Genomic DNA, 25,050 nt, shown 5'->3' on the forward strand with positions numbered 1-25,050 from the left:
TGGCTGCCCGTTGGGGTGTGGTGAACATGCCACCAGAAGGGTGGAGGGAGGGGTTGTGCCCAACAGTACTCTGTCATGAGTCGGCACGTGCATTCTGGCACGCAGCACCCGTACTGTAAGAGCCGGCCCTGGTGGGCCTGTACTCACCTGCGCTGCTTTCCCGAACTTCCTGTACCTCGCCGAGCCCTGGCCAGGGTGTGGAGCATGCCCATTGGGCACGTGGATTTGTAAGAATGCGTCCCGAAACGCTCTGCACCATGTGCTCCAGCCCGTAGACCTTGTTTCTCAGAAGCAACAAGACTGATCACTTTTTCCCGGTCTCAGCGGGGCTCTGCTCATGAAGCAGGTTGTCCATGATTTCAAGGTGTTTGCTGGTGATTCACAGGTATCCAGGAGGCTTAAGCCCCACGCAACTCTAGTTGAGAGGTGACACCTTTAAGCGATGAGGTCATGAAGGTTAAGCCTTCATGAAGAGATTTTATATTATTATCACGGAGGTGGGCTTGTTAGGAAAGAAAGTTCAGGGCTGGAGAGATGGCTTGGCGGTTAAGGTGCTTGCCTGTAAAGACAAAGGACTCAGGTTCGATTCTCCAGGACCCACATAAAGCCAGATGCACAAGGTGGCGCAAGTGTCTGAAGTTCATTTGCACTGTGTACACATCCTTCCCCTCCATGCTCTCTCACCAATATATATATATATATAATTTTTTCGAGGTAGGGTCTCACTATAGCCCAGGCTGACCTGGAATCCACTATGTAGTCTCAGGGTGGCCTTGAACTCATGGCGATTCTCCTACCTCTGCCTCCCAAGTGCTGGGATTAAAGGCATTATATTTATTTTTTTTAATTAATTATTTATTTATTTGAGAGCAACAGACACAGAGAGAAAGACAGATAGAGGGAGAGAGAGAGAATGGGCGCGCCAGGGCTTCCAGCCTCCGCAAACGAACTCCAAATGCATGCGCCCCCTTGTGCATCTGGCTAACGTGGGACCTGGGGGACCGAGCCTTGAACTGGGGTCTTTAGGCTTCACAGGCAAGCACTTAACTGCTAAGCCATCTCTCCAGCCCCCGGCTTATATTTAAAAGAAGAAGGAGGAGGAGGAGGAGAAGGAGGGGGAAGAAGAAGAAGAAGAAGAAGGGGAAAGAAAAAGAAAAAAAAAAAGAAAGTTGAAGCCAAGCAAGTGTGGCCAGACGTCCCTGCAATCCTAGCATTTGGGAGGCTGAGGCAGAGGGTTGCCATGTGTTTGAGGTTATCCTGGGCTCCCCACTGAGTTCTAGGACAGATTAGACTGCAGAGTGAGATCTCGTCACAAACAGCAAACTGGACCTCACCTCACCATGCAATGCCTTGCTATGAAGCACCACGAAGGCTGTCAATCAGGACCTCCAGCCTCCAGAACCACTGGCCAAATAAACTCCTATTGCCTGTAAGTTACCGAGTCGGTGGTATTGTTGTTGCAATACAAAATGGACTAAGGCAGTATATTCGCATACATCAGTAGTTCCTGATCTGTGAAAGGGATTCTGTCATGGCCCTCAGAGAAAGAGGACAAGATGCCTGGTCCTGAGCCCTGTGGGTCTCTTGCTCTGAGGCAGCATTCAGCCAGGATGACATGACAATGATGCTCCTTGCTTTGATGGTCTTGCTGTAACAAAATTGTAGATCCACAAGTCTTGCCATTAGGGTCCTGTGTGTGCTACTTAGCAACAGAGTCCTGGCCCGAGGAAGCCACCACCACAGGGAAGGCCAGGCAGGGTCCAGCCCACAGTCACACAGAAAAGCAATATCAAGGGTGATTCTATTACTACTACTACTACTACTATTATTAGTTATGTACACAGTGTGTAAACAGCCATGTTGGTATCATCATTATCCTCCTCCCTGTCCTCCCCCTCCACAGGGACCCTCCTCATTGGGGAATGTGGGCATGCACTGTGGGGGTAGCCATCAGCCATGGGGAGGAGGCAATATCTCTGTGCATAATGCCCCAACATGTGGCTCTAACAAACTTTCTGCCCCCCTCTCTTGTGAATTTCCCTGAGCCATGTTGGGTTCGTTTTAGGTCTACTTCAGTGATGAGGTCTTGGGAGCCTCTGTGTCTCTGGATCTCTGGTTTGGTAGGAGCTGAGTGTTCTCTGTGTGTATCTCCTTCACCCTTGTGTTGGTACCCGGTTCACCAAGAAAGCAGCACTCTCTCTCATCTCCCCAGTTCCTCTATGGTTTCAGGAGGGGCCCTGGTGAGGTGTGATGGGCTGATTCTCTCCTCAGGTTCAGCTCCCATCTGAAAAAGAGAAGCAAATTCTCCGATGGAGAGTGAAGTCAGCACCAGATAAATGGGATAAGCATTATTATTTTAGAGAGAATTTAATAGGTGTAGGTCCTCTTGTAGCCCACGATTGGTGGGAACTTGGTATTGGAGAGTGGGTTCATTTTTTGGATATGGTTCTGACTTGTTTCCCAGTTCTAGCTATGGGTTCTGATTCTTTTTTTTTCCCTCAATTTTTATTAACATTTTCCATGATTATAAAAAGTATCCCATGGTAATACCCTCCCCCCCCCACTTTCCCCTTTGAAATTCCATTCTCCATCATATCCCCTCCCCATCTCAGTCAGTCTCTCTTTTATTTTGATGTCATGATCTTTTCCTCCTCTTAGGATGGTCTTGTGTAGGTAGTGTCAGACACTATGAGGTCATGGATATCCAGGGGTTCAGATTCTTGAAGCAAAGGCTCAGAGTCCAAATCTCCGGCTTTTTTCCCACAACACTGGTTTCCTCCCTATCCGTTGGTTAGTTGGGGGTGTTTACTGAGACAGGAGCGCGGCCCTGCATGAAGCAGAGCTATAGTTTCAACAGCTGCGTCTCCAGAACACGAGGGTGTCACCATCCCGGGCCCACGGCGCCCACTTTTGTTGGTGGGGGCCCAGGGCGATCTGCTTTCTCTCCATAACTGACTGAGGCTGATGAGGCTTGAATCGTCTCAACAGAAGAAGGCCCCAGGGCTCCCTTTCTGGAAAGGCCCCGGATGAAGGGCACTAAGTGAACACATTGTGCATCCAGACGCCAGCCACTACTCAGGGCGCCTTGCGGCAGGTCACGTGACTGATAATGCATCGTCACGTGCCTTTCCTTTTTCCCAGTGTAAGTAGCAAGCAGCTCTAATTTAATTCTTAATTAAGACACGTGTGTAAGTCAAATTCCATTACAGCCTCTTGCCTGCTTGCCAGGCTCCAGCCACAAAAGAAAGCCTTCTGGAACATGAGCCTTGGAGAGAAATCATGACACCTTAGGAAGTCGGCCCCCAGCCTCTCCCCTGTCCTCTGTCACTGCTTGGGTGCCCACCTTTGGGTGGATCACTTTTTAGCCGGTGCCTTTGGGACATCCCTCTAGCTTACCTATGGAATGAATGTGATACACATTATCTCTTATCAATGCATTTTTAAAAATTTATTTACTTGAGAGTGACAGACAGAGAAAGAGACAGAAAGAGAGAGAGAGAGAGAGAGAGAGAGAGAATGGGCATGCCAGGGCCGCTGTGAATGAACGCCAGACGCATGGCCGCCTTGAGTGTGTGTGCGATATTGCATGTTTGCGTCACTATGCATCTGGCTATGTGGGACCTGGAGGTTCGAACAAGCGTTCTTAGGCTTCTTAGGCTTCACTGCTAAGCCATCTCTCCAGCCCTCCCAGCAATCTTTCTTTTTTTTGTGTGGGGGGGGGTTTCGAGGTAGGGTCTCACTCTAGGTCAGGCTGACCTGGAATTCACTATGGAGTCTCAGGGTGGCCTTGAACTCATGGCGATCCTCCTACTTCTGCCTCCTGAGTGCTGGGATTAAAGGCGTACCTTTCTTGTCAGCATCTCTACAGTGAACACCTCGAAGTTGGGGGTTCAATTTTATGGTCCTGGCATATGATCTTGTCCTGAGAAGAGGTCATCAGCAGATAGGGCATATCTAGATAGCCTGACTTGATCCACAGCTGGGCCCTGATGCAAATTGCTTGAGGGCACTGGTCTTATCCAGTTATCCTTCCTAAATAACTTCTTCACTGTCAATCAACATGTGGGATTTGAGGAGGACTAAGAAAAGCTATATAAGGAGGGAAGAAAGAGCTGTGCGTGGAGTCAGGTGCCTCTGGTTGGAAGGCTGCTGTCTTCGTGAAGTCATTCTCTCAGGCCCAGGACTTCCCAATGTCATGGCCTTGCAACCCAACCAGCACCCCAGCAAAGCAAAGCGGGGACTCTCAGGAGGGATACTTGGGAAGTATGGCTTCTCCAGTTTCTTCAGTTCCTCAAAGGTTGTCAACTAGCCTGGAGGGATGGTTTAGCAGTTAAGGTGCTTGCCTGCAAAGCCAAATGACACAGGTTTGATTACGCCAGAATCCATGTAGGCCAGATGCTGGAGGCCTTAGCATGCCCATTCTCTCTGTCTCAAGTAAATAAATAAAAGTTTAAAAATATTTTTTAGAAAGCTGAGCCTGGGCCAGAGAGAGACCCTACCTCAAAAAAGAAAGAAAGAAAGAAAATATATATATTAGGGCTGGAGAGATGGCTTAGCAGTTAAAGTGCTTGCCTGTGAAGCCTAAGGATCCTGGTTTGAGGCTCAATTCCCCAGGACCCACATGCCCAAGGGGGCACATGCATCTGGAGGTCGTTTGCAGTGGCTGGAGGCCCTGGTGCACCCATTCTCTCTCTGCCTCTTTCTCTCTCTGTCCATCTGTCACTCTCAAATAAATAAATAAAAATAAATTTTTAAATGGCCCTAGAGGGTTGTAGGGATGGCTTAGCAGTTAAGGCACTAGCCTACAAATCTAAAGGACCCATGTTTGAATCCCCAGGATTCATAAGCCAGATGCACAAGGCAGCACGTGCTTCTGGAGTTCGTTTGCAGTGGCTAAAAGCCCTGGTGCGCCCATTCTCCCTCTCTCTCCCCATTCTCTAATATAAAGAAAAATAAAATATAAAAAATTAAAAAATGGCCCTGGAGGTGACATCATTCAGATTAAGGACGCAGACTGTGACTCTCATTTCTTGCTGGTCTCAAGAGCCACTCACTGCTGACTTCCTGGTCACAGGATCATCACACTGCAACACTCGGGCATGCTCATGGGGGAATGCCTGTTGCCTGCAGGAAGTATGTAGGACACAGATGTGGCAAACCGCTTGCAGAGTGCGATCTCGGGTGACAGCAATAATGGGGAGGGAAGTGGCTGGCACAGAGCCTGGCAACTAGGTGTTTGGTGAATGCAAGTGGCCACTTGTTTTAGTCTGTCTATTTGATCTGGGCGCAACCTTACCCCCAGGCTATGCTTGCGGGAAGAAACACAACAAATGGTACCTTTGCTCCTTAGCTGGAGGGGCAGGCACAAGTCACTGGGGAGAGTGGGGGGCAAGGGCAGAGACAGAGGTCCCTTGGGGCAGATTGACAGCCTTGCATCTTGTGATGGCTATCCCCTTGTCTGACTGAAGAGTGGGGCTGGAGAGATGGCTTAGCGGTTAAGCGCTTGCCTGTGAAGCCTAAGGACCCCGGTTCGAGGCTCGGTTCCCCAGGTCCCACGTTAGCCAGATGCACAAGGGGGCTCACGCGTCTGGAGTTCGTTTGCAGAGGCTGGAAGTCCTGGCGCGCCCATTCTCTCTCTCTCCCTCTATCTGTCTTTCTCTCTGTGTCTGTCACTCTCAAAAAAAAAAAAAAAAAAGAGTGAGGGAATTGTACCATCAACAAATAGACCAGAGGGGGAGCCCTGGTCATTTTCTCCTGTTGAAAAAGAGAAGGTAAGGGAATGATGCCAAAAAACGACCAACTGGGTTGGAGAGATGGCTTAGCCATTAAGGCATTTGCCTGCAAAGCCAAAGGACCCAGGTTCAACTCCCCAAGACCCATGTAAGCCAGATGCACAAAGGGGTGCATGCGTCTAGAGTTCTTTTGTAGTGGCTGGAGGCCCTGAGCACCCATTCTCTATCTGCCTTTCTCTTCTTTCTCAAATAAATAAATAATTTAAAATTTTACCAACCAAAGCAACCAATTATTTTAAAAAAATATTTTGTTTGTTTATTTATTTATTTATTTATGTGTGAGAGAGAAAGAGGCAGATGAAAGAGAGAATGGGTGCACCAGGACCTCTAGCCACTGCAAATGAACTCCAGAGGCACCACCTTGTGCATCTGATTTTATGTGGGTCTTGGGGACTCGAACCCCAGCCCTTAGGCTTTGCAGGCAGGCGCCTTAACCACTGAGTCACCCCTCCAACCCCACATCCAATTATTTAAATCATCTTGGCAAACTCTTTTTAGAAACATTTTTGTCTCTCAATACCCCAACCCAACTCTTTTGTTTATTTAAAGTCAAGTTAGTAGGCTCGAAACGTCATCCAAATTCATCCCGCCCTACCCCTCAGCTGCCTGGATTCCTGAGGCCCTGCTCAGTCCTTGTCCCTAGTTCTCAGTAACTCTGCGAGCATCAGGAGGCAGCCAAGTCAGCATGTCAGAGTGAACCGGAAGTGTGTGTAAATGCTTAGATTACGGTTTCCCCACTAGTCCGCTGTTCTGCTCTCTGCGCTCCTCCTGAGTAGGAAACAACAGAGTTTTCTTATGGCACAGCTACTTCTAGAAATTCTCCACCCAGATCTTCCCACTGTCCCTCTCACCACTGCGCCTCCTCTTCAGGAATTTGGCTCCCGTGGCTGACGCCAGGTGCTCAACAGCAGGAGGCTGGCCGGGAAGGAGGAGCCTCAGGGACCCTCTTGGCTTTGCTTATTGTCTGCAATGCATCTTTCAGCTCAGCTTTCCTTATCTGTAAGACAATGGCAATACTGCCCATCTGGGAGCAATGGTTTTGAGGACAAACGAAATAAAGGAGTTGACATTAGACACTTATTGGAACACTGGGAAAATGGTGATTATGTTAATGTCCTGGGGCTGCCTTAACAAACCACCAACACTAATTTCTTCTCTCACGAAGTGCAGGAAACTGGAAGTCTAAAGTCAAGGTGTCGTCAGGGTTGCTTCCTTTGAAGTAATAATAATAATAAGTACCTCCTTATTGCTGGTGATGGCTTTTTGGAAAAAAAATTATTTATGAGAGAGAAAGAGAGAGAGAGCAAGAGAGAGAGAATTGGTGCGCAGGGCCTCCAGCCACTGCAACCAAACTCTAGATGCATGTGTCACCTGTGGGCTTTGTGCATCTGGCTTATGTGGGTTCTGGGGAGCCAAACATGGGTCCTCAGGATTCAGGCAAGTGCCTTCACAGCTAAGCCATCTCTCCAGCCCTGGTGGTGGCTGTTTACTCCATGAATGTGCTGACATCTCTGCTGCTTGTGTCTCCAGCGTCTGTCTTCCTAACAGGAAACCAGCCATGGACCCAAGGTCCACTGTAATCCAACATGGCTTCTTTTAGCTTAACTAGGTACATTTGTGAGGGCTCTGCTTCTGTCGAGGGCACATTCTAAGACTGAGGGTGACCTGAATCTTTGGGGAACCAAGTCATAGGGACCTTTGAATGATCTCAAAGTTCTCCTGAAAAAAAAAAAAACATATATTATGATCTCTTGTTTTTAGATTTTCCAATTTTACTTAGATGAGTTCAAACCAAACTCAAGAATCCAAACCTACATGTGACAAAGATAACGACACATCAAAATTAAAGTGAACACAGTGTGCATGGATAACTGTTCCAAAAATAAAAAAAAATTAAAACTTTAATTCAAAGGAACACTACTTAAGCTCTGTACTCATATATCTTAGATAGCAAAAAGCTATTAAGACTTGCAAAACATTCTCTTAAACGGTGAAATGCCCTCTCTATAGTGCAGCCCAAGGCAACTCACATGCCCTCCCTCCGCACTGTCTTATTTCCTCCTTTGTGAAATGAGGATTAATCTCCCAAGAAGTCCTGATTGGCTCGCTATGGGATGCTAGCAATGTAGCGCCCGGTGATAATAGATCCTTGTCTTTGGCATTGCCATGGCCCATAGGGAGATCTCCCACGACCTCGGCAGGCTCCAGTCATACATACTGAATTCTCAGCTGACCTCATGGATCAAACACTGCTGCAGAGAATGAAAATAAACTCTTGGAACCTTCTGGGTCCTTTCAAGTGAGAGGATGCCACTAGCCTGACCAGGGCCTGTAAGTGGTGCCGTCTCTTAAGGCATCACGTGTTTCTTGCCCTGCTTGAAGACCTGGGAGGAAGGAAGGGGGCAGCGGGGAGGAGGAAAAGAAGAGAGGCTTTGTTCTCTGAGTGGCAGGAGCAAGTTTCAGGGCTGTTTGGTGGGGCTGTTTCCTTGGCTCCCGAAAGACCTCACACTTTTCATTCCCAGCCCTTGGCAAATGCATTCGGTCCTGGGAGTGACCAGGCCCCGTTGTTGGCAAAGGCCAAGCTGTGAGGTCCTTGGTACAGCCAAAGGCTTTGTGCTCATGTCACCTTGATCCTCCGTGCCCTGCAGGTGGGGAAGCACTGCGCTTGGTCCAGTTACCTGCCACCAGCAACGTGCCAGAGAATTCTCCACCTGCGACGGTCGTGCACGAGTTTTCTGTGAATTTGTCCGCGTCCTTGTCACCTGTGGTCCCAGGCTTTCCGGTGATCATCAACTCGAGTCCCTTCACCGAAGCCTTTGCGGTGAATGCGCTGTCAGGGACCGACTTTGAGGTGAGCAGCCCCACTTCCGCCAGCTCTTGTCTACAGAGATGCTGTTCTGAGGATGGGCTACGTGTGGTCCTGTCTGCCTCTCCCTCCTTTGGTTTCCCCTCTGTTGGGGGAATCTCAGTGCCAGCTAGACACCCTGAAGCTTCTAGACCTTCCTCATAGGCAGATGATCTGAGATGGAAGCCAATCTGGCTCCAGAGCTCTCATTGTTTTTTTTTTCAAAGGAGGGTCTCAGGCTGGAGTGATGGCTTAGTGGTTAAGCACTTGCCTGTGAAGCCTGAGGACCCCGGTTCGAGGCTCGATTCTCCAGGACCCACATTAGCCAGATGCACAAGGGGGCGCACGCATCTGGAGTTCGGTTTGCAGTGGCTGGAGGCCCTGGTGCGCCCATTCTCTCTCTCTGCCTCTTTCTCGCTCTCTCTATTGCTCTCAAATAAGTAAAAATAAACAAACAAAAAAAAAATTTAAAGAAAAAAAAAAAGGAGGGTCTCACTCTAGCCCAGGCTCACCGGGAGCTCAATCTGTAGCTCTAAACTGGCCTCCAACTCACAGTGATCCTCCTAACTCAGCCTCCTAAATACTGGGATTAAAGAAGTGTACCATCACACCTGGTTTTACTTTTTTAATATGTATATATATATTTTTTATTGACAACTTCTATACTTACAGACAGCAAACCATGGTATTTCGCTCCCCTGCTTTCTTTCCCCTTCATAACTCTGTTCTCCATCATACCCCCTCCCTCTCTCCATTAGTCTCTCTTTTAATTTGATTTGATGTCATCATCTTTTTCTCCTATTATAAGGGTCTTGTGTGGGTATTGCTAGGCACTGCAAGGTCTTGGATATCGAGGCCAAATATCTTCACCAACGCGTTATTTCATATAGCATATTTCCCACCTCTTTGTCTTGTCCAATCCAGCGGACTTGAATATATTCATAGAGTTTTCAACCATTACCACAGTCGTAATTTTAGGAAATTTTCTATTACCTCAACACAAGAACATGCCCACAATAGCATTCGCTCCATATTCTCCTTCCACTACCCCCCACCGCACCAGTCCCTGGAAACCATTAATGTGCTTTTGTCTTTATGGGTTTGCATGTTCTGGACATTCTATGTGAGGGGATCATATAGCCTGGGGCATAGCTTCTCTCACTTATGGGAAAGTCTCCAAGTTCACCCTTGTTGCACATATCAATACTTCAGCTCTTATGGTTGCTCAGTACTCCATTGTACATTCCTCATTTGTGGACCCCTTCATTAGCCGACAGACATTGGCCTGTAGCCATTTGAGAATGCTTCTTCTCAGCCTCTGTGGCCTGGTGCCTTGACTGATGGTGACAGCTCTGCCCCTGCACATCTGCACAGACTCGGGGATGCTCACATACTGAGCTCTTGACAGTCACAACCGCAGCATCAAACCCAGTTCCTATTTTACATGTAAACGAAACACAGCAAGACCCAATGGCTTGCCCAAGTCCGTGGATGTAAAGGAGAGACAAGAACTTAGCTCGGGTCTTCAGATTCCAGCCGGGCTCTTTTCCCTCTAGCGCTCCGCACGTCCATTATTTTTTGTCAGGTTCCCAACCCCACTTCTGGGAGCCTGGCCCAGCTCGCGCTCCAGGTGATTCCAGCAGGGTTTTCCTGACAAGACTTCTGGGTCGTTTCTTGCCTCTTGACAAAATGGCACGTGTTTCGTCTCAGGCACTGGATGTGTTTCCCAGGCCGATGCCTTCCCCACACTGGGGGCTGCAGCAGCCCAGACCCTGTGTTGGTACGAGAAGGGACACCAGGCTCACGTGCCCTGAAGCATCTCTGAGAACTGGGGTCTTCTCCCTAGGAATCCCCTCCTTTGTCAATCTGGCCTTCCTAGATCTCCAACCCAAGTGTTCTGCAGAGCCACTCCTTGTCACCTGCATGCCATGATGCCAGTTAGGCGGCAGAACCTGGTTTCTTCTTGGGCAGTCTGATCACCCTGAAGGAGGATGAGTCTAGCAGTGACATTATTAGGCTATGGTCTACAGGTCTGGTCACCGCTGCCCTTGTGACCCCATTATGTTTTCCCAGGGTGAGCACTGAGTCAGGCCAGAGGCTACTTGTCCATGCAGCTCCGTCACACAGCTTCCGGAGACTTCTGGGGCGTGAAGACTTGAGGAGGATTGACAGCAATGGCCGTGATGAAAAGACACTTTGTGACCACATTCATTTAACAACGCTATAAAATAGTTGACTTAAAAAAAAACTTTTTTATAGTTTTATTTTTATTTATTTATTTGCAAGAAAGAGGCAGAAAAAGAGAGAGAGTGGGAGAGGGAGAGAGAGAATGAGGCATTCCAGGGCCTCCAGCTACTGCAAACAAACTCCAGACGCCTCCAGTGCCTCCCTTGTGCATCATGGGTTCTAGGGAATCGAACCAAGGTCCTTTGGCTTTGCAGGCAAGTGCATTAACAGCTAAGCCAACTCTCCAGGCCAAATAATTTGGTATTAATTGCATGTTAAACATGGGAAAACATGGTGCCCAGGGATGTGGCTCAATGGATTAAGTACTTGCTGTGCAAACAGGAGGACCTGGGTTTGGAACCCCCGCACCTACGTTAAAGGTGGGTGTGGTGGTGCATGCTTGCAATTCCAGAGGCAAAGAAGGGGGGGAGGGGCCCCTGGGGCTTGCTGGCTAGCTAGTCTAAGTCGAATCACTGAGCTCCAGGTTCATGGAGACCCTGTCTCAAAAAACAAAAATAAATAAAAGGTTGGGGAGCAATTGAGGAACACACCTTAAATGGCCCTCTGGCCGCTACAAGCATATACACGCACACCCATACAAATACACACGCACACACACCCCAGACACACATGCACACAAAAGGTACTAAGAAAGGTGGGGAAACCAAGCTCATGTGATTAGAAGGTAGTGAAGGCTTGGGATTCGTGATCAGGCAGGCTGAGCCCAAGAATCCTGTTCAGAGTTCCTTGCTGTGCTGGCTCACTACTGCCCAGCAGAGGAGGCCAGAGCTGCCTCAGTCCCTCGCAGCTAGTCAGGAGAGTCAAGGATTTTCTCCTGGACACGGCAGCTGGGGGGGGGGGGGGGACCAGCAGCCTGGAAGACAGGCGCTCTCCAAGGTCCTGCGGGGCCAGTGCTTGCCCCTCATTCACTCGCCCAGCTCCCAGCCTGACTTCCCTTTTCTCACTGACTGTTCAGAGCACTGCCGACCAAAAAAAAAATTCACAAAGGGCTGGAGAGATGGCTTAGCGGTTAAGCGCTTGCCTGTGAAGCCAAAGGTCCCCGGTTCGAGGCTCGATTCTCCAGGACCCACGTTAGCCAGATGCACAAGGGGGCGCACGCATCTGGAGTTCATTTGTAGTGGCCAGAGGCCCTGGCGCGCCCATTCTCTCTCTCTCTCTGCCTCTTTCTCTCTCTCTCTCTCTCTCTCTCTCTCTCTCTCTCTCTGCCTATCGTTTTCAAATAAATAAATAAAATTTTAAAAAATTAAAAAAGAATTTTTAAAAATTTCACGAAGCCCTGTCCAGATTACTTCCAAACACACGTGACTAAGGTCAGTGTTACTGTTTAACCCGTACAACTCTGCAGCCAAATTGTGGCTTCCCCACTCCCAGCTGATACCTCAGCAGGGCCCTTCCTTTCTGATTTACCCTCTTTATATGCAAAGGGGAGGGAAGTTTGCCAACCTACCATTGCTGTGAGAATTAAATAAGATACCCCACAAAATGGCTTGGCAAGAGGCAGATGCATGAGCATTTAGTAAGTGCTGGTAATGACAGAAACAGTTATTCCATTTGTGCTGGTAGTGACATGACTCTTTGGTTCCAAGATAGAACGTTTGCACCCTTTCATGGAGTGGTCTATTTGCTCCCTATAGGGAGGGCACTAGAGCTGGCTCCCAAGGAGAAGGGGCTAGTGACAGGTAATATCTAGGAATGTAGGAAGCGGCCCCAGGCTGAACAGAAAACTGGAGTGTAAATGAGGAGACATGAGCAGAGGGCTCTTCTCGGGTAGACTCTGATCCTGAAGTGGTTCCCACGTCGGGGGTGGATTCAGCTTTGCAAAGCTCTTGACTAGTACCAGACAGAAACCTTCCAGGGCAGGTGTGCTTTTTTTTTTATTATTATTAATTACTTTATTTATTTATTCTCAATTTTTAAAAACATTTTCCATGATTATAAAAAGTATCCCATGGTGATACCCTCCCTCCCCCATTTTCCCCTTTGACATTCCATTCTCCATCATATCCCCTCCCCATCTCAATCAGTCTCTCTTTTATCTTGATATCATGATCTTTTCCTCCTCGTATGATGGTCTTATGTAGGTAGTGTCAGGCACTGTGAGATCATGGATATCCAGGCCATTTTATGTCTGGAGGGAGCACGTTGTAAGGAGTCCTACACTTCCTTTGGCCCTTACATTCTTTCCACCACCTCTTCCGCATTAGACCCTGAGCCTTGGAATGTGTGATTGAGATGTTACTCGGTACTCTAGTCACTTCTTTCCAGCACCATGATACCTTCTGAGTTGTCCCAAGGTCACTGCCATCTGAAAAGAGAAGATTCTCTACCCAAAGAGAGAGTAGCATTAATATAAGGGTATGACTAGTAAGAGAAGTGCTGACTGGGCAGTTTGATAAGCATAGTATATACACTTATCCAGACAACAGCAGATGTTACACCCCTAGGGCTCATGACTACCCCTATTTTAAGTTTTCAGTATCAGGGACGTATTCCCTCCCTTGGAGCGGGCCTCCAGTCCAATTGGAGGGCAGTTGGTTTCCACCATGACAGATGTGCCACTACTGCACCCATTGGCTCATTTGGCCTGGCTGGCCAATTATAAGGCTTGCAGTGTCCACTGTTGAGTATCTTCACTGGTGGTGTATCTTTCTCCCATTGAACTGCATGTAGAATGGCTTCTTACAGATAAGGAAACTGAGGCACAGAAGAATTAAACACTGGGATAGCTGAGCTCTGAAGTCACTCACTGTGGATGAGACAGCGCGTTAGCTCTCTGCAGGTGGTTTCTAGGCTAATGCGTAGACAAGTCCAGGGCAGGGACAAGGCTGCCTCTTTCTCCTCACCACCTTCTTCTGCCCAGTGTTTTTCCACCACATACTATCGGTCACACCTGTGGCAGTCTTCACTTAACTGCTCTAGATCCTACACGGTCAAGTACCATCTCTGCCACCCTCCCTGACTACATCCTCTCCCCGACCATGCTCTTCATTATAATGCGTCGGCTGCTTGAGCAGGGCAAGACTGATTTCCCTAGCTATGATCATGTGGGGACAGGGGGAAAGGGAACTGCCTCAAGGTCACACCGAACCTCAGTGGCAGAAGTGGTACTGCAGCCACGTGCTCTCATCACCAAGCCTGGATCTCCTACCACCTGACCCCAGGGAATTAGTAGCCACATGTTCTATAAGAACTTTAGTCCTGGCCCGGAGAGAAGGCTTAGTGGTTAAAGCATTTGCATGCAAAGCCAAAGGATCTTGGTCAATCAATTCCTCAGGACCCATGTAAACCAGATGCACAAGGGGGCACATGCATCTGGAGTTTGTTTGCAGTGGCTGGAGGCCCTGGTGCACCCATTCTCTCTCTGTGTCTTTTTTCTCTCTCTCTCTCTTTATTTCTATCCCTCTCTGTGTGTCAAATAAATAAAGAAGAAAAAAGAGCCGGGCGTGGTGGCACACGCCTTTAATCCCAGCACTCGGGAGGCAGAGGTAGGAGGATCACCGTGAGTTCGAGGCCACCCTGAGACTACATAGAGAATTCCAGGTCAGCCTGGGCTAGAGTGAGACCCTACCTCGGAAAAAAAAAAAAAGAACTTTAGTCCTTGGCTGGGGAGAGAGCTCAGGAGTAGACCACTTGCCTAGCATGTGTAAGGCCCTGGGTTCTATCCCTATTGACACAAAAAAGGGGGAAAGGGAAAAAAGGAAGAAAGAAAGTAATTTGATCTTTGATCTATGCCTTCATCAATTTCTGCTGTTATAACAGAATACTGCAGACTGGGGTATTCATGAAGCCACAAATTAATTTTCCTTGGTTTTGGAGGCTGAGACACTCAATGTCAATCAGGGTACGGGCTCTGGCAAGGGCCCTCTTGCTGCAGCCGTAACATGACCAAAGGCATCCCATGGTGAGAGGACCCAGAAGAGGGCAAGGGGCCAGGAACAAGAAAAGCCCTGGAAGTAGAACTTGCTTTTTAACCAACCAGTCTGAAGACAGTACATTTATCTACGCAGGAGAGAGGCTCTCTCGTCACCCCAATCACCTCTCACAGGTTAGCTCCCACCTCTCAGTACTATCACAGACCAATTTAAATGTCAACACGAGTCTCTGAGGGCACAATCAGACCATAGCAATATCCCAAAGGGTTCTGGGCCTTGTAGGCATTCTAGGGACTAGAACTCTCCGGATGGCGGGGGGGGGGGGGTTGGCGGGACCCTCCACCGTGTACTACGAAAGGGTTTCGGCTGTCAACAGCTCTAGATTCTGGTGATGTCTCTTTGGCCCTGGCTCTTAGGGTCTGTCTAGTTACCTCCGTGTCGCTGGGACAAAACACCTTACCAGAAGCAGCTGGTGGGAGGAAAGAGTTTGTTTTCCCTTGCAGTCTCGAGGGGAAGCTCCACCATGGCAGGGGCGGGTTGGTACAGCACAGGGAATGAGCCGAACTCTGGCAAGGGGAGCTGGCTGCAACACCCCCAAGCCCGCCCGTGACAACACACCTCTTCCACAAAGCTTCCACTTCCCAAATGGCCACCAGCTGAGGACCATGCACTAGTTTATGGGGGACATCTGATCAAAACCACCACCGTGTCCCTCCCATAGCTTCAAAACTCTTATACTGCAGAGAATAAACATTTTTGGCAACAAAAGGTAGGTAGGTAGGTACCAAGAGAGTGAAGAGTGTGTTGAGCAAGCCAGTGCATATTTATTCAGATGTCTCCTTGTTGTCTTTTGACTTGGTTGTGGCCATGGGAAAATGAGACTAGTGACTTGTCAATGGATGATTTAGCAATCCAAGGGAACAATAGTATCCTCTCTTAATGATGAGAAAATCTGACTATTGGAATGGTGCCTGTCTAGGAGCCTAATACCAAGTTGTGATGGTTTTTTTTTTTTTTTTAATCCCCCAGTTTTCCATTTTCAGTTAATTACTCCAGAATATTTTTTTCTTTCCTATGAAAAGTAGTGTCACACACAGGAGCTCCTTTAGGGAAGTGTCTTCGGGGGCTTATGTTGGGAAGACTAAGGCAGAACAATCGCTTCCTCTTATGGTGAATCAAACATGGTCACCAGGAGGTCTCATTGCTCCCTTCCTAGAAGAATCCCTTTGCAAAACTGTGTGCATACCAAGCAGACTTTCTTTCACAGGGTGGCTGAGGATTTTGCATTTTTGTTTTAGGTTGTCACCACTGGGAAGGAACAACTAGATTTTGAAACGGGACCAAAATCATTTGATTTGCAGATTTATGTTAAGGACGACGTTGGTGTCACAGACCTGCAGGTCCTGACTGTTCAGGTGACAGATGTGAACGAGCCTCCCCGGTTTCAAGGCAACTTGGCGCAAGGTAAGACATATGGGATGGGTGATGCGGCTCAGACGGCGGCATCGGAGGGGACCCCACAGGATGAAGCCAACAGAAAAAGCAAATGAGCGAGCAGCTGTTCCTTTGGAAGAGGCAGCTGCTTAAAGAGAAGGAAACAAATGAAGCCTCCTTCGCTTCTCGCCCCCTCCCAGAGAGAGCTTAGGGACCTCAAAATGGAGCCGTCTCCTAGAAGCAGGGATCAGCCCATCACAGGTGTATCACTAAGTTCTGTGGCCATCGGTGGACTTTGTCCCCCAACCCACAGCTCCTTAAGGACACCGTGCCCAGGACCGAGTAGAACTCATCTAAGGAACCGGAGGACAGGGCATGGAGCTCGGTGACATTGCCCCTGCCTGGCATGCACAAGACCGTGCGGTTGATCTCTGGCACCACAAAAACTGAACCTATCTGGCTTTGCATACTCTGTACACAGAGAACCTCAAATTCATTGCTTCCATGTAGATTCTCCCCAAACTCTCCTCTCAAATGTCTGTCTGTCTCACCCCGTAACACCACTTGGGTGCCTAGTGAGCTTCTCAAATTTAGCATGCTCCGCCCACCCCCCCAAACCAAACTCAACTGTCACCTCACCCGGCTTCCACCCCAGTCTGTCTGCAGGTATCTTTTGTACTTTATCTGATATCAGCTCCAAGCTCAAGGTCAGCTCTACGACCACCCGGGTCTGCATTTCTCATCCTGTCACCCACTGGCTGAGGCGACCTGTAACGCGTCTGAGTCTCAGTTTTCTTGTGTGTAAAGTGTGAATTACACGGACAGAATAATTGGGTAACTGTAATGCATTATGTATTAGGATGGGGCTGTTCTGGGGTCACGATGAAATGCGTGGTGATGTTCCCATGAGATGCCCCCAAGGAGGGGTCCTTTCAGCCACTTCTCACAAAGCAGTGTCAATAGGCTGCGGGCTCCTCTCTTGGCCATGGACCTCTAAGGCAGATGGCCCTTCCCTGAGCTTCTGAGAGCCTCTCACCTTGCTCCACCCTTTCCCAGCCCTTCCTCAAGCACCCTCCCTGCAGACCTTCACTCTTGCTGGAAGGCCAATCACTCCTCAGTGTCACTTTAGCCCAAGGAGGTGGATCTGAACAGGAACAGCATCTTGCTGGAGGTACCAGGGTGGTTTCTCCACTCTGTTCTCATCTGGGCCTCGGCCATCTTTCCACTAACCACAGCCCCCGCCCCCAAGCTCCCAGGACCTTCACAGAGATGGCAGTGGTACCCCAATAGTTTACTCACTTCCACACATGGCTCTGCTCATGTAAGATAGCTGGTGGTCTTCCTCTGGGCTTGATTGTTACTGTCCTCTGTCCCGTGATGTCAGCATGCTTCAGTCCCCTTAGGCTGCCCATGTCTGCCCTGGTGTTGGGGTTCCCCACTTAGTTAACTTAATGAAACGTTGCTTATCCCCATCTTGACATGGTACAGGTTTCAACCTCTACGTAGTGGAAAGAGAAAAGCCGGGGTTCATTTACCAGGTGGAGGCCTTTGACCCGGAAGACACAACCCAGAACGCGCCCCTCAGTGTAAGTCTCCTGGGCGTGTTGAGAAGGTGGCATCTATGAGGGCTCTTGGGCAGAAGCCTGATGCCCAGAGGCTCAGGAGGGGCGGGGTAGCAGTGACAACGGGGGATGTCATGCTACCTTATGCACTGATCACGGGGAAGACAATAAAGGGGAAGGGTCTCTGGGTACAGGGTGGTCTTGGACAAGCTTGTAGCCTTGCTGAACTCCAGTGCTCCTGAGAGACAGCGGGAGCAGAAAGTCATCTGCTGCAGCAGGGCCTCTGTGTGAGACGGTGCATGCATTCCCGGCAGCTCCGAACTGTCACCTATGCTACTTGAAACTTGAGCACAAAATGTACAACCTATGAGAGGCACTTGCGTAGGCTTTCCAAGGGATGAAGCCAAGCTGGGAGCCCAATTCTTTTATTGTCCGTTTTGTGAAGGAAGCGAGGTCTCACTCTAGCCCCGGCTGACCTGGAACTCACTCTGTGGTCCCAGGCTGGCCATGAACACAGCGATTCTCCTACGTCAGCCTCCTAAGTGCTGGGGTTAAAGGCATGTGCCACCAAATAGCAAAACTGCAGAGAGCAGTGACTGGGTCCCAGAGAGCTGCCTCATAGTTCTCTTCCTTGGGGGCATTGGGGAGATGGGACTTTTATAACCACCAACCCTAGGACAAGCCTCTTAGCTGTTCCTGGGAACCATGACTCAACTCCTGGCTTGATCTGCCCTGCGTGGGCGTGTAGTTACATGGCCCAGCCCGCAGGGAAGCTCACTACACTAGCTCACCTTTAGCCAGCGCAGGAAAAAAAAAATAAAAGCATTCTGAAATGTGACACTAAGGATGTTGGGGACCCTAGGACCTCTTCTACCATTTGCTGTGGCATTTGAAGCTCCAAGAGGACTAATTTTTCTAATGGGAAATAGTGATTCATGGGAATAAACTCCAGGACTGATGCTGGTATCCCCCAGGGCCTGAAACACAGCTTCTAGAAGGTTATTTGACATGCCTATAAATTAAAGGATAATCTCTTCTTATTAAAGAAGTCCAAACATATTCACTCATTCATTTGCTTAAGATTAATTCTTTTTAATATTTGCAAGAGTAAGCCTGCTCTGTGATTTTTCAAAGCAACAGTAGGGCTGGAGAGAGAGCTTAGCAGTTAAGGTGCTTGCCTGCGAAGCCCATGGACTCATGTTCAGCTGTCCAGGTCCCATGTAAGCCAGATGCACAGTGATGCAAACGTACAATGTTGTGCATGTGCACAGGGGGCGTGCACATCTGGATTTTGATTGCAGTGGCTGGAGGCCCTGGCGTGCCAAATCTCTGTCTCACTTACAAAAAAAAGAAAAGAAAGCCAATCTATCGGGCTTGCCTCAAAAACAAACCCAAAAGCAACAGCAGATAGTTACTTACCTTTTTGGTGTGTGTGTGTGTGTGTGTGTGTGTGTGTGCGTGCATGCACGGCACATGCACAGATGTGTACACATGCACACGCCCTGTGCACATACATGGAAAGGTCGGGGGAGGACACAGGGTACTCTGTTCTATCACTCTCCCATCTTATCTCCTTGAGACGGGATCTCTCACTGAACCCGGAGCTCACTGGCTGATCAGCAAGACCCAGCTGCTTCCTCTCTCTGTCCCCCTCCGCCCCGGGATCACAGGCGTGTGCAGCCATGCCTGACCTTTTGTTTACATGGGTACCGGGGACTCCAACTCAGGTACCGAGGCTCGTAGAGCAAGCGCTCTTGCTCACTGAACCATCTCTCCAACTTAAGATGCTCTAAATGAGTCTTTACGCACAGCACAATGCTTATCTGCTGATATCCGAGAGGGTATGGGCCCGGTGGAGGATATGGGATTTGTTTCCCCCCCGATAGAAGTCAGGAGGCACTCGGTCCAGGGCCGGCACTGCGCCGTCAGGAAGATGGACTCTTGCCTCGGCTCTTCCATCTCACAGCGCGTGCGCAGCCTTTGTCCTAACCTTATGACTGCAAGCTAGCTGTGGCACCTCTGGGCCTTCCCTGCCAAGTCTACAGGAAGGAAAAGGAAGTGGGCAGGAGTACGGGGAAAAGAGACAGGGCGGCCTAATCTGCCCCTGTCCCTTCTTTTGGCAGGAAGGCAAAAACTCTCCTAGAAACCCTTCCCAGAGCTCCTTGTCTCTGACCAGACCTGTATCCTAGGGCCAACCCCGTTTGATGGTGACCAGGGGAAAAGAGACCCTGGATGAGGATTAGGTCAGCACCCCAAAATAGCATACCATATGACTAGTTCACTTGAATATTTACCAAGAGTCCAGTGTACTACGGCACTGTTACCTAACTCAGATCTAAACAGGATGAAGTCACACTCATCTGGAGTTGACACAGGGGACATCTGTATGTTTGGGAAGAACAAGCAACACTGTCTTGTTCTGACTCATCGAAAGGGTCACAGTTTACGACCCTGTTGTAACAAGAAGGGTTAACAAGAGCAAAGCACCAACATTTATTGACCCAGTGTTTTAGGGAGACGGGAGCCTGTAGACCTGAAGCTTCAGGGTCCTGGGGAAAGCTGTGCATTTTTACACTCAGGCTCGCTGAAGGATGTGCACACAGGTGGAAGTATGGTTAGACAAGAACGTATGCCAGAATGGTAAAACAGGGGACTTCAATGAGGGCTGTTTTCCCCTGAGTCTTCCTAACTCTGGGCATAGGGCAGGAGGCTTCGGAGGGTCTTATGACTAATTTAGGTAGGTTAGGACATTTTTTTTTTTAATTTTAATTTTGTTTATTTATTTGAGAGTGACAGACACAGAGAGAAAGACAGATAGAGGGAGAGAGAGAGAATGGGCGCGCCAGGGCTTCCAGCCTCTGCAAACGAACTCCAGACGCGTGCGCCCCCTTGTGCATCTGGCTAACGTGGGACCTGGGGAACCGAGCCTCGAACCGGGGTCCTTAGGCTTCACAGGCAAGCGCTTAACTGCTAAGCCATCTCTCCAGCCCAGGACATTTCTTTATGACCTTGCTTCAAGGAAGAAAGAAGGGACAAGGTCAGAAGGACCCTCTTTATTTATTTAGTTAGTTAGTTATGAGAGACAGAGAGAGAACAAGTGCACCAGGACCTCCAATCACTGCAAGCAAACTCCAGACGCGTGCGCCATCTTGTGCGTCTGGCTTACTTGGGTATTGGGGAATTGAACCTGGATCCTTAGGCTTTGCAGGCAAGCATCTTAACCTGTATGCCATCTCTCCAGCTCCAGAAGGACCCTCTTGCTTCTGAAGTTTTCACAATTACCAAGAGACTTTATTGGGGGGGGGGGAATCGTGCTCTGAGCCCTGACACACTAAGTTACTATCACCCAGTGCGATAATGACTGTACTGTCATTGCCATGAGGCCAAGTAGAAGGAAATTCAGCCATGCAGACACATTTATTTAATTTTACTTAAACTTACCATTATTATTGTTATTGTTATTTGGCACTTTGAGAGCGGGTTTCAGTCCAGGCTGGCCTCAGACTTGCAATCCCTCTGCTTCAACTGGGATTAGTGGTCACTACCCCTAGTTAAACCCCCACTTTCGTATATGATCCCGTTCCCTTGGAAACCCCTGGAGGTCAGGGGTTGCCCTTACTACTGAGGTGGGAAGCCACCACGACAGGTCTGTTCCCTTTAAAAGATGTAGTACTCTTTTATTTTGATGTCATCAAAAGAAAAGAGAGAGAGTGATTGAGGGGGGAGGGGATATGATGGAGAGTGGAGTTTCAAATGGCAAAGTGGGGGGAGGGAGGGAATTACCATGGGATGTTGTTTGTAATTATGGAAGTTGTCAATAAAAAACAAAAATAAATAAAGTAAAATAAGTAAACAGCAACCAAAAAAAAAAAAAAAAACCAACCAAACAAACATATAGCACTGTCGATATGGTTCTGCGAGCGGCTGAGGGTCTGGGGCCATGCCTGGAGCAGGGGCCCCTGCCCTGTTTGGTTTGGTTGGGGAGGCGAGCTCCCATTGCTGCAAAGAGTTAATGAAGGGTTGAGCACCTGTCCTGGAACTAGCCGCTGCCCAGCCCACCTGCAGGGGCAGTCTGGAAGAAGCCTGTCTGGGACAGAAAGAAGGCAGCGACATTTGAGGAAGTACCCTATTCTGTAGGGCCTTTGCATTTAGACATTTTATTCTGGACTCTCGAGGGCGGCGCCTGACCTAGTTTGCTGCGTAACCAGAAAGCAGGTGGACTGATCTGCTGTTAACCAAGTCTGTGCCTCTAAATCTTGGCTGTAGACTGTCACCTCCTGGTGGATGCTTTGGACTCACCTAGGTGCTCTGGGAAACCAGATGTGATTGGCTGTGGCTGTGGCTGTGGCCTGGGCGCCGGGAACATAAAGGTCTGAGTGATCCAATAGTAAGCAGACCCCATCGATGAGGGCAGCATCTATACACCTCTTGGGGTTTTAGATGTGGGGGACCTGGGTGGGATCTGGGGGTCTGCAAGATGCCTGGACTCACCACTCAGTGAGGAGTCAGCATGCAGACTTCCACACTCCGAGCCGCTGAGCTGGCAAGTGAGAACAGGTTTTTGGTTTTTTTTTTTTTTGTATGTGTGTGTGTGGTGTGCATGCATGGATGCATGTTCGTACATGTGCATACGTGTGTCTTTTTGTGGTGGCCATATTGGAAGTCTTCCTCAATAGCCCTCCACCTTCTCGATTGCGGAAGGGTCTCTCACGGAACCAGCGTTTGCTGCCTCGCCTAGACTAGCCAGCCATCTTGCCCTGGGACCCCCCTGCCTCTGCCTCCCAAGCACTGGGATTATGCCCCGTAGTTACAAGGACACTGGGTCTCCGAACTCGGGTCCTTAGGTTTGCATGTGGGGTGCTTTGCCACTGAGCCATCTCCCCCGAACGGGGTTCAATAAACACCAAAGCATGTGCGAGAAGCCACGCCGGCTGGATTTGCACCTATTATGTTAGCATGTGGACTCCACAAGTCACCTTGTCAGTGGCAGCAAAAAGACAATGAAAGGTGAATTTAAAAAAAAAAAAAAATCCTCTGGGGTGGGAGAGATAGATGCCTCCTCTTGGTGCTTGCTAGAAAAATCTGACGGCCTGGGCTTGACTCCCCAACCCCCTACATAAAGCCAGATACACAAAATGGAACATGAATCTGGAGTTAGCTTGTAGTGCCAGGAGGCCCTGGTGCATCCGTATACACACACACTCTCTCTCTCCAGGTTCAATTCCCTAGTACACACGCAAGCCAGATGCACAAGGTGGCACATGCATCTGGAGTTCATTTGCAGTGGCTAGAGACCCTAGTGCCCATTCATTCTCTCTCTCTCTCTCTCTTTCTCAAATAAATGATTTAATTAATTTAAAAAAGAAACGTGGAGTCAGGCATGGTGGTACGTCTTTAGTTCCAGCACGTGGGTGACAGAAGTAGGAGGATCACCGTGAGTTCAAGGCCACCCTGAGACTCCATAGTGAATTCCAAGTCAGCCTGGGCTAGAGTGAGGCCCTACCTCAAAAAAACCAAAAAAAGAAACAGAACAAAAAAAAAAAAAAAAGAAGCTTGATAATGTGGCATTGTTTTCAGCAATAATGTTCAGCACTGTCCATTGGAGCCAGAAATGAACATTGCATGTGGAATTTTAAGTGTACATTAAAAGTACAAAGAAACAGGTGCCATCGGTTGTAATATGGCTTATTTAACCCACTATATGCAGCACATTATCATTCTAACACATGATCAAAATAGCAACGGTGGATGAGTGCTCTAGCTCATTTCCGCAGGGTCGTAAGCCTGGCGCCTGCTTTTCTCTTCTGCTTGCCTCGTTGAGACCCGCTCCATCTCGAGTGCTTGGTGACCACAGACACACAGGACTCATGCTGACATAGGTGCATGGGTTAGAGTTCACCAGAGTTGCTTCTTGGGCCTTTTCTGTGTTGTGAGGAGGATGCACGTGGATCTGGACTCCAGAGCTCTATACCAGTGTGGGGTTCAGTGAAGGGTTTTCTCTCTGTGAATGGCTAGGTAAAACTCTGGGCTAGAGAGATGACTTAGTGGCGAAGGCACTTGCCTGCGAAGCCTAAGGACCCAGCTTTGATTCCCCAGGACCCACAAAAGCCAGATGCACAAGGTGGTGCATGTGTTTTGGATGTTGTTTGCAGTGGCTAGAGGCCACTTTTTCTCTAATAAATAAATAAAATATAAAATCTTTTTACAAAAAATTCTGGGGCTATTTGGCTTTGTAGGAAAGTGCCTTAACTGTTAAGTCATCTTGTTGCAGTCAGGTTCGCATTGCTGGCAGAAATCATCGGACCAAGAGCAGCTTTTGGGCTAAAAAAAAAAAAAAAAAAGTGTGTGTGTGTCTGTGTGTGAGGGGTATTTTGGCTTACAGACTCCAGGGGAAGCTCCATGATGGCAGGGGAAAACAATGGCATAAACAGAGGGTGGACATCACCCACTCGCCAACATCAGATGGACAATAGCAACAGGAGAGTGTGCCAAACACTGGCAAGGGGAAGCTGGCTATGAGGCCCATAAGCCCGCTCCCAACAATAACACCACCTCCAGGAGGTTAATTCCCAAATCTCATCAGCTGGGAACCTAGCATTCAGAACACCTAAGTTTATGGGGGACACCTGAATCAAACCACCACCTATCTCTCCAGCCTATAAAATCTTTTTTGTTTTTAAAGAAAAAGCTCCAGGTACCCACTTAGACCTGAAGGAGGTTCAGTGAGACTCCGCCCCTCCCATTCTCCTTTCTCCATTCTCCCTCTGCTTAGAAATGGCCCCTTGCCTGCAGCATGGCCTCTCTGGAGACTGGGAAGATGCCAATCGATTTCACAGCTGGAGGCAAAGTGATCTAGCGAGTCCCTCCATTAAGGGGAGTTCTCAGGCCCTTCCATTAAGGAAGGGCTGTTGCATAAAATAAAGTGTGCTTCGCCTTCTCCAGGGCAGACAAAGGATTAAATTAAAAGAGCAGTAACCTTGTTGCTAGCTGGGCGGCTGGGAAGGTGACAGAACATTCTCTCAGTAAACCTTGCTTGCGGCTCTGGGTAGTGGCAGCCAGTCTCGCTTTCCTGCTTTTCAGGACTTGTCATACACAGAACCAGGCTCTGGGAGGATCCTAGCTGGGCAGGAACTCTGTTTTGTTTGTCTTTGGATTTTCAAGGTAGGGTCTCATTCTAGCCCAGGCTGACCTGGAATTCAGTATGGAGTCTCAGGCTGGCCTCGAACTCACAGCAATCCTCCTACCTGTGCCTCCTGAGTGCTGGGATTAAAGGCATGCACCACCATACCTAACTGGAC

At 48.9% G+C, this 25,050-nt stretch overlaps 1 protein-coding gene across 1 annotated transcript in view; it reads left to right on the top strand.

The window, feature by feature from the left end:
• The window catches only part of Cdhr3 (cadherin related family member 3), a 113,667-nt gene that overhangs the window by 41,809 nt on the left and 46,808 nt on the right, over positions 1-25,050 (top strand). The window contains exons 2-4 of the mRNA XM_045135640.1: positions 8,441-8,643; positions 16,055-16,220; positions 17,679-17,776. Of these exons, the coding sequence (XP_044991575.1) occupies positions 8,441-8,643; positions 16,055-16,220; positions 17,679-17,776 (467 nt within the window). The remainder of the gene's footprint in view (positions 1-8,440; positions 8,644-16,054; positions 16,221-17,678; positions 17,777-25,050) is intronic.

The sequence above is a fragment of the Jaculus jaculus genome, chromosome 16 (assembly GCF_020740685.1).
Source record: "Jaculus jaculus isolate mJacJac1 chromosome 16, mJacJac1.mat.Y.cur, whole genome shotgun sequence".
Classification (NCBI taxonomy): domain Eukaryota; kingdom Metazoa; phylum Chordata; class Mammalia; order Rodentia; family Dipodidae; genus Jaculus; species Jaculus jaculus.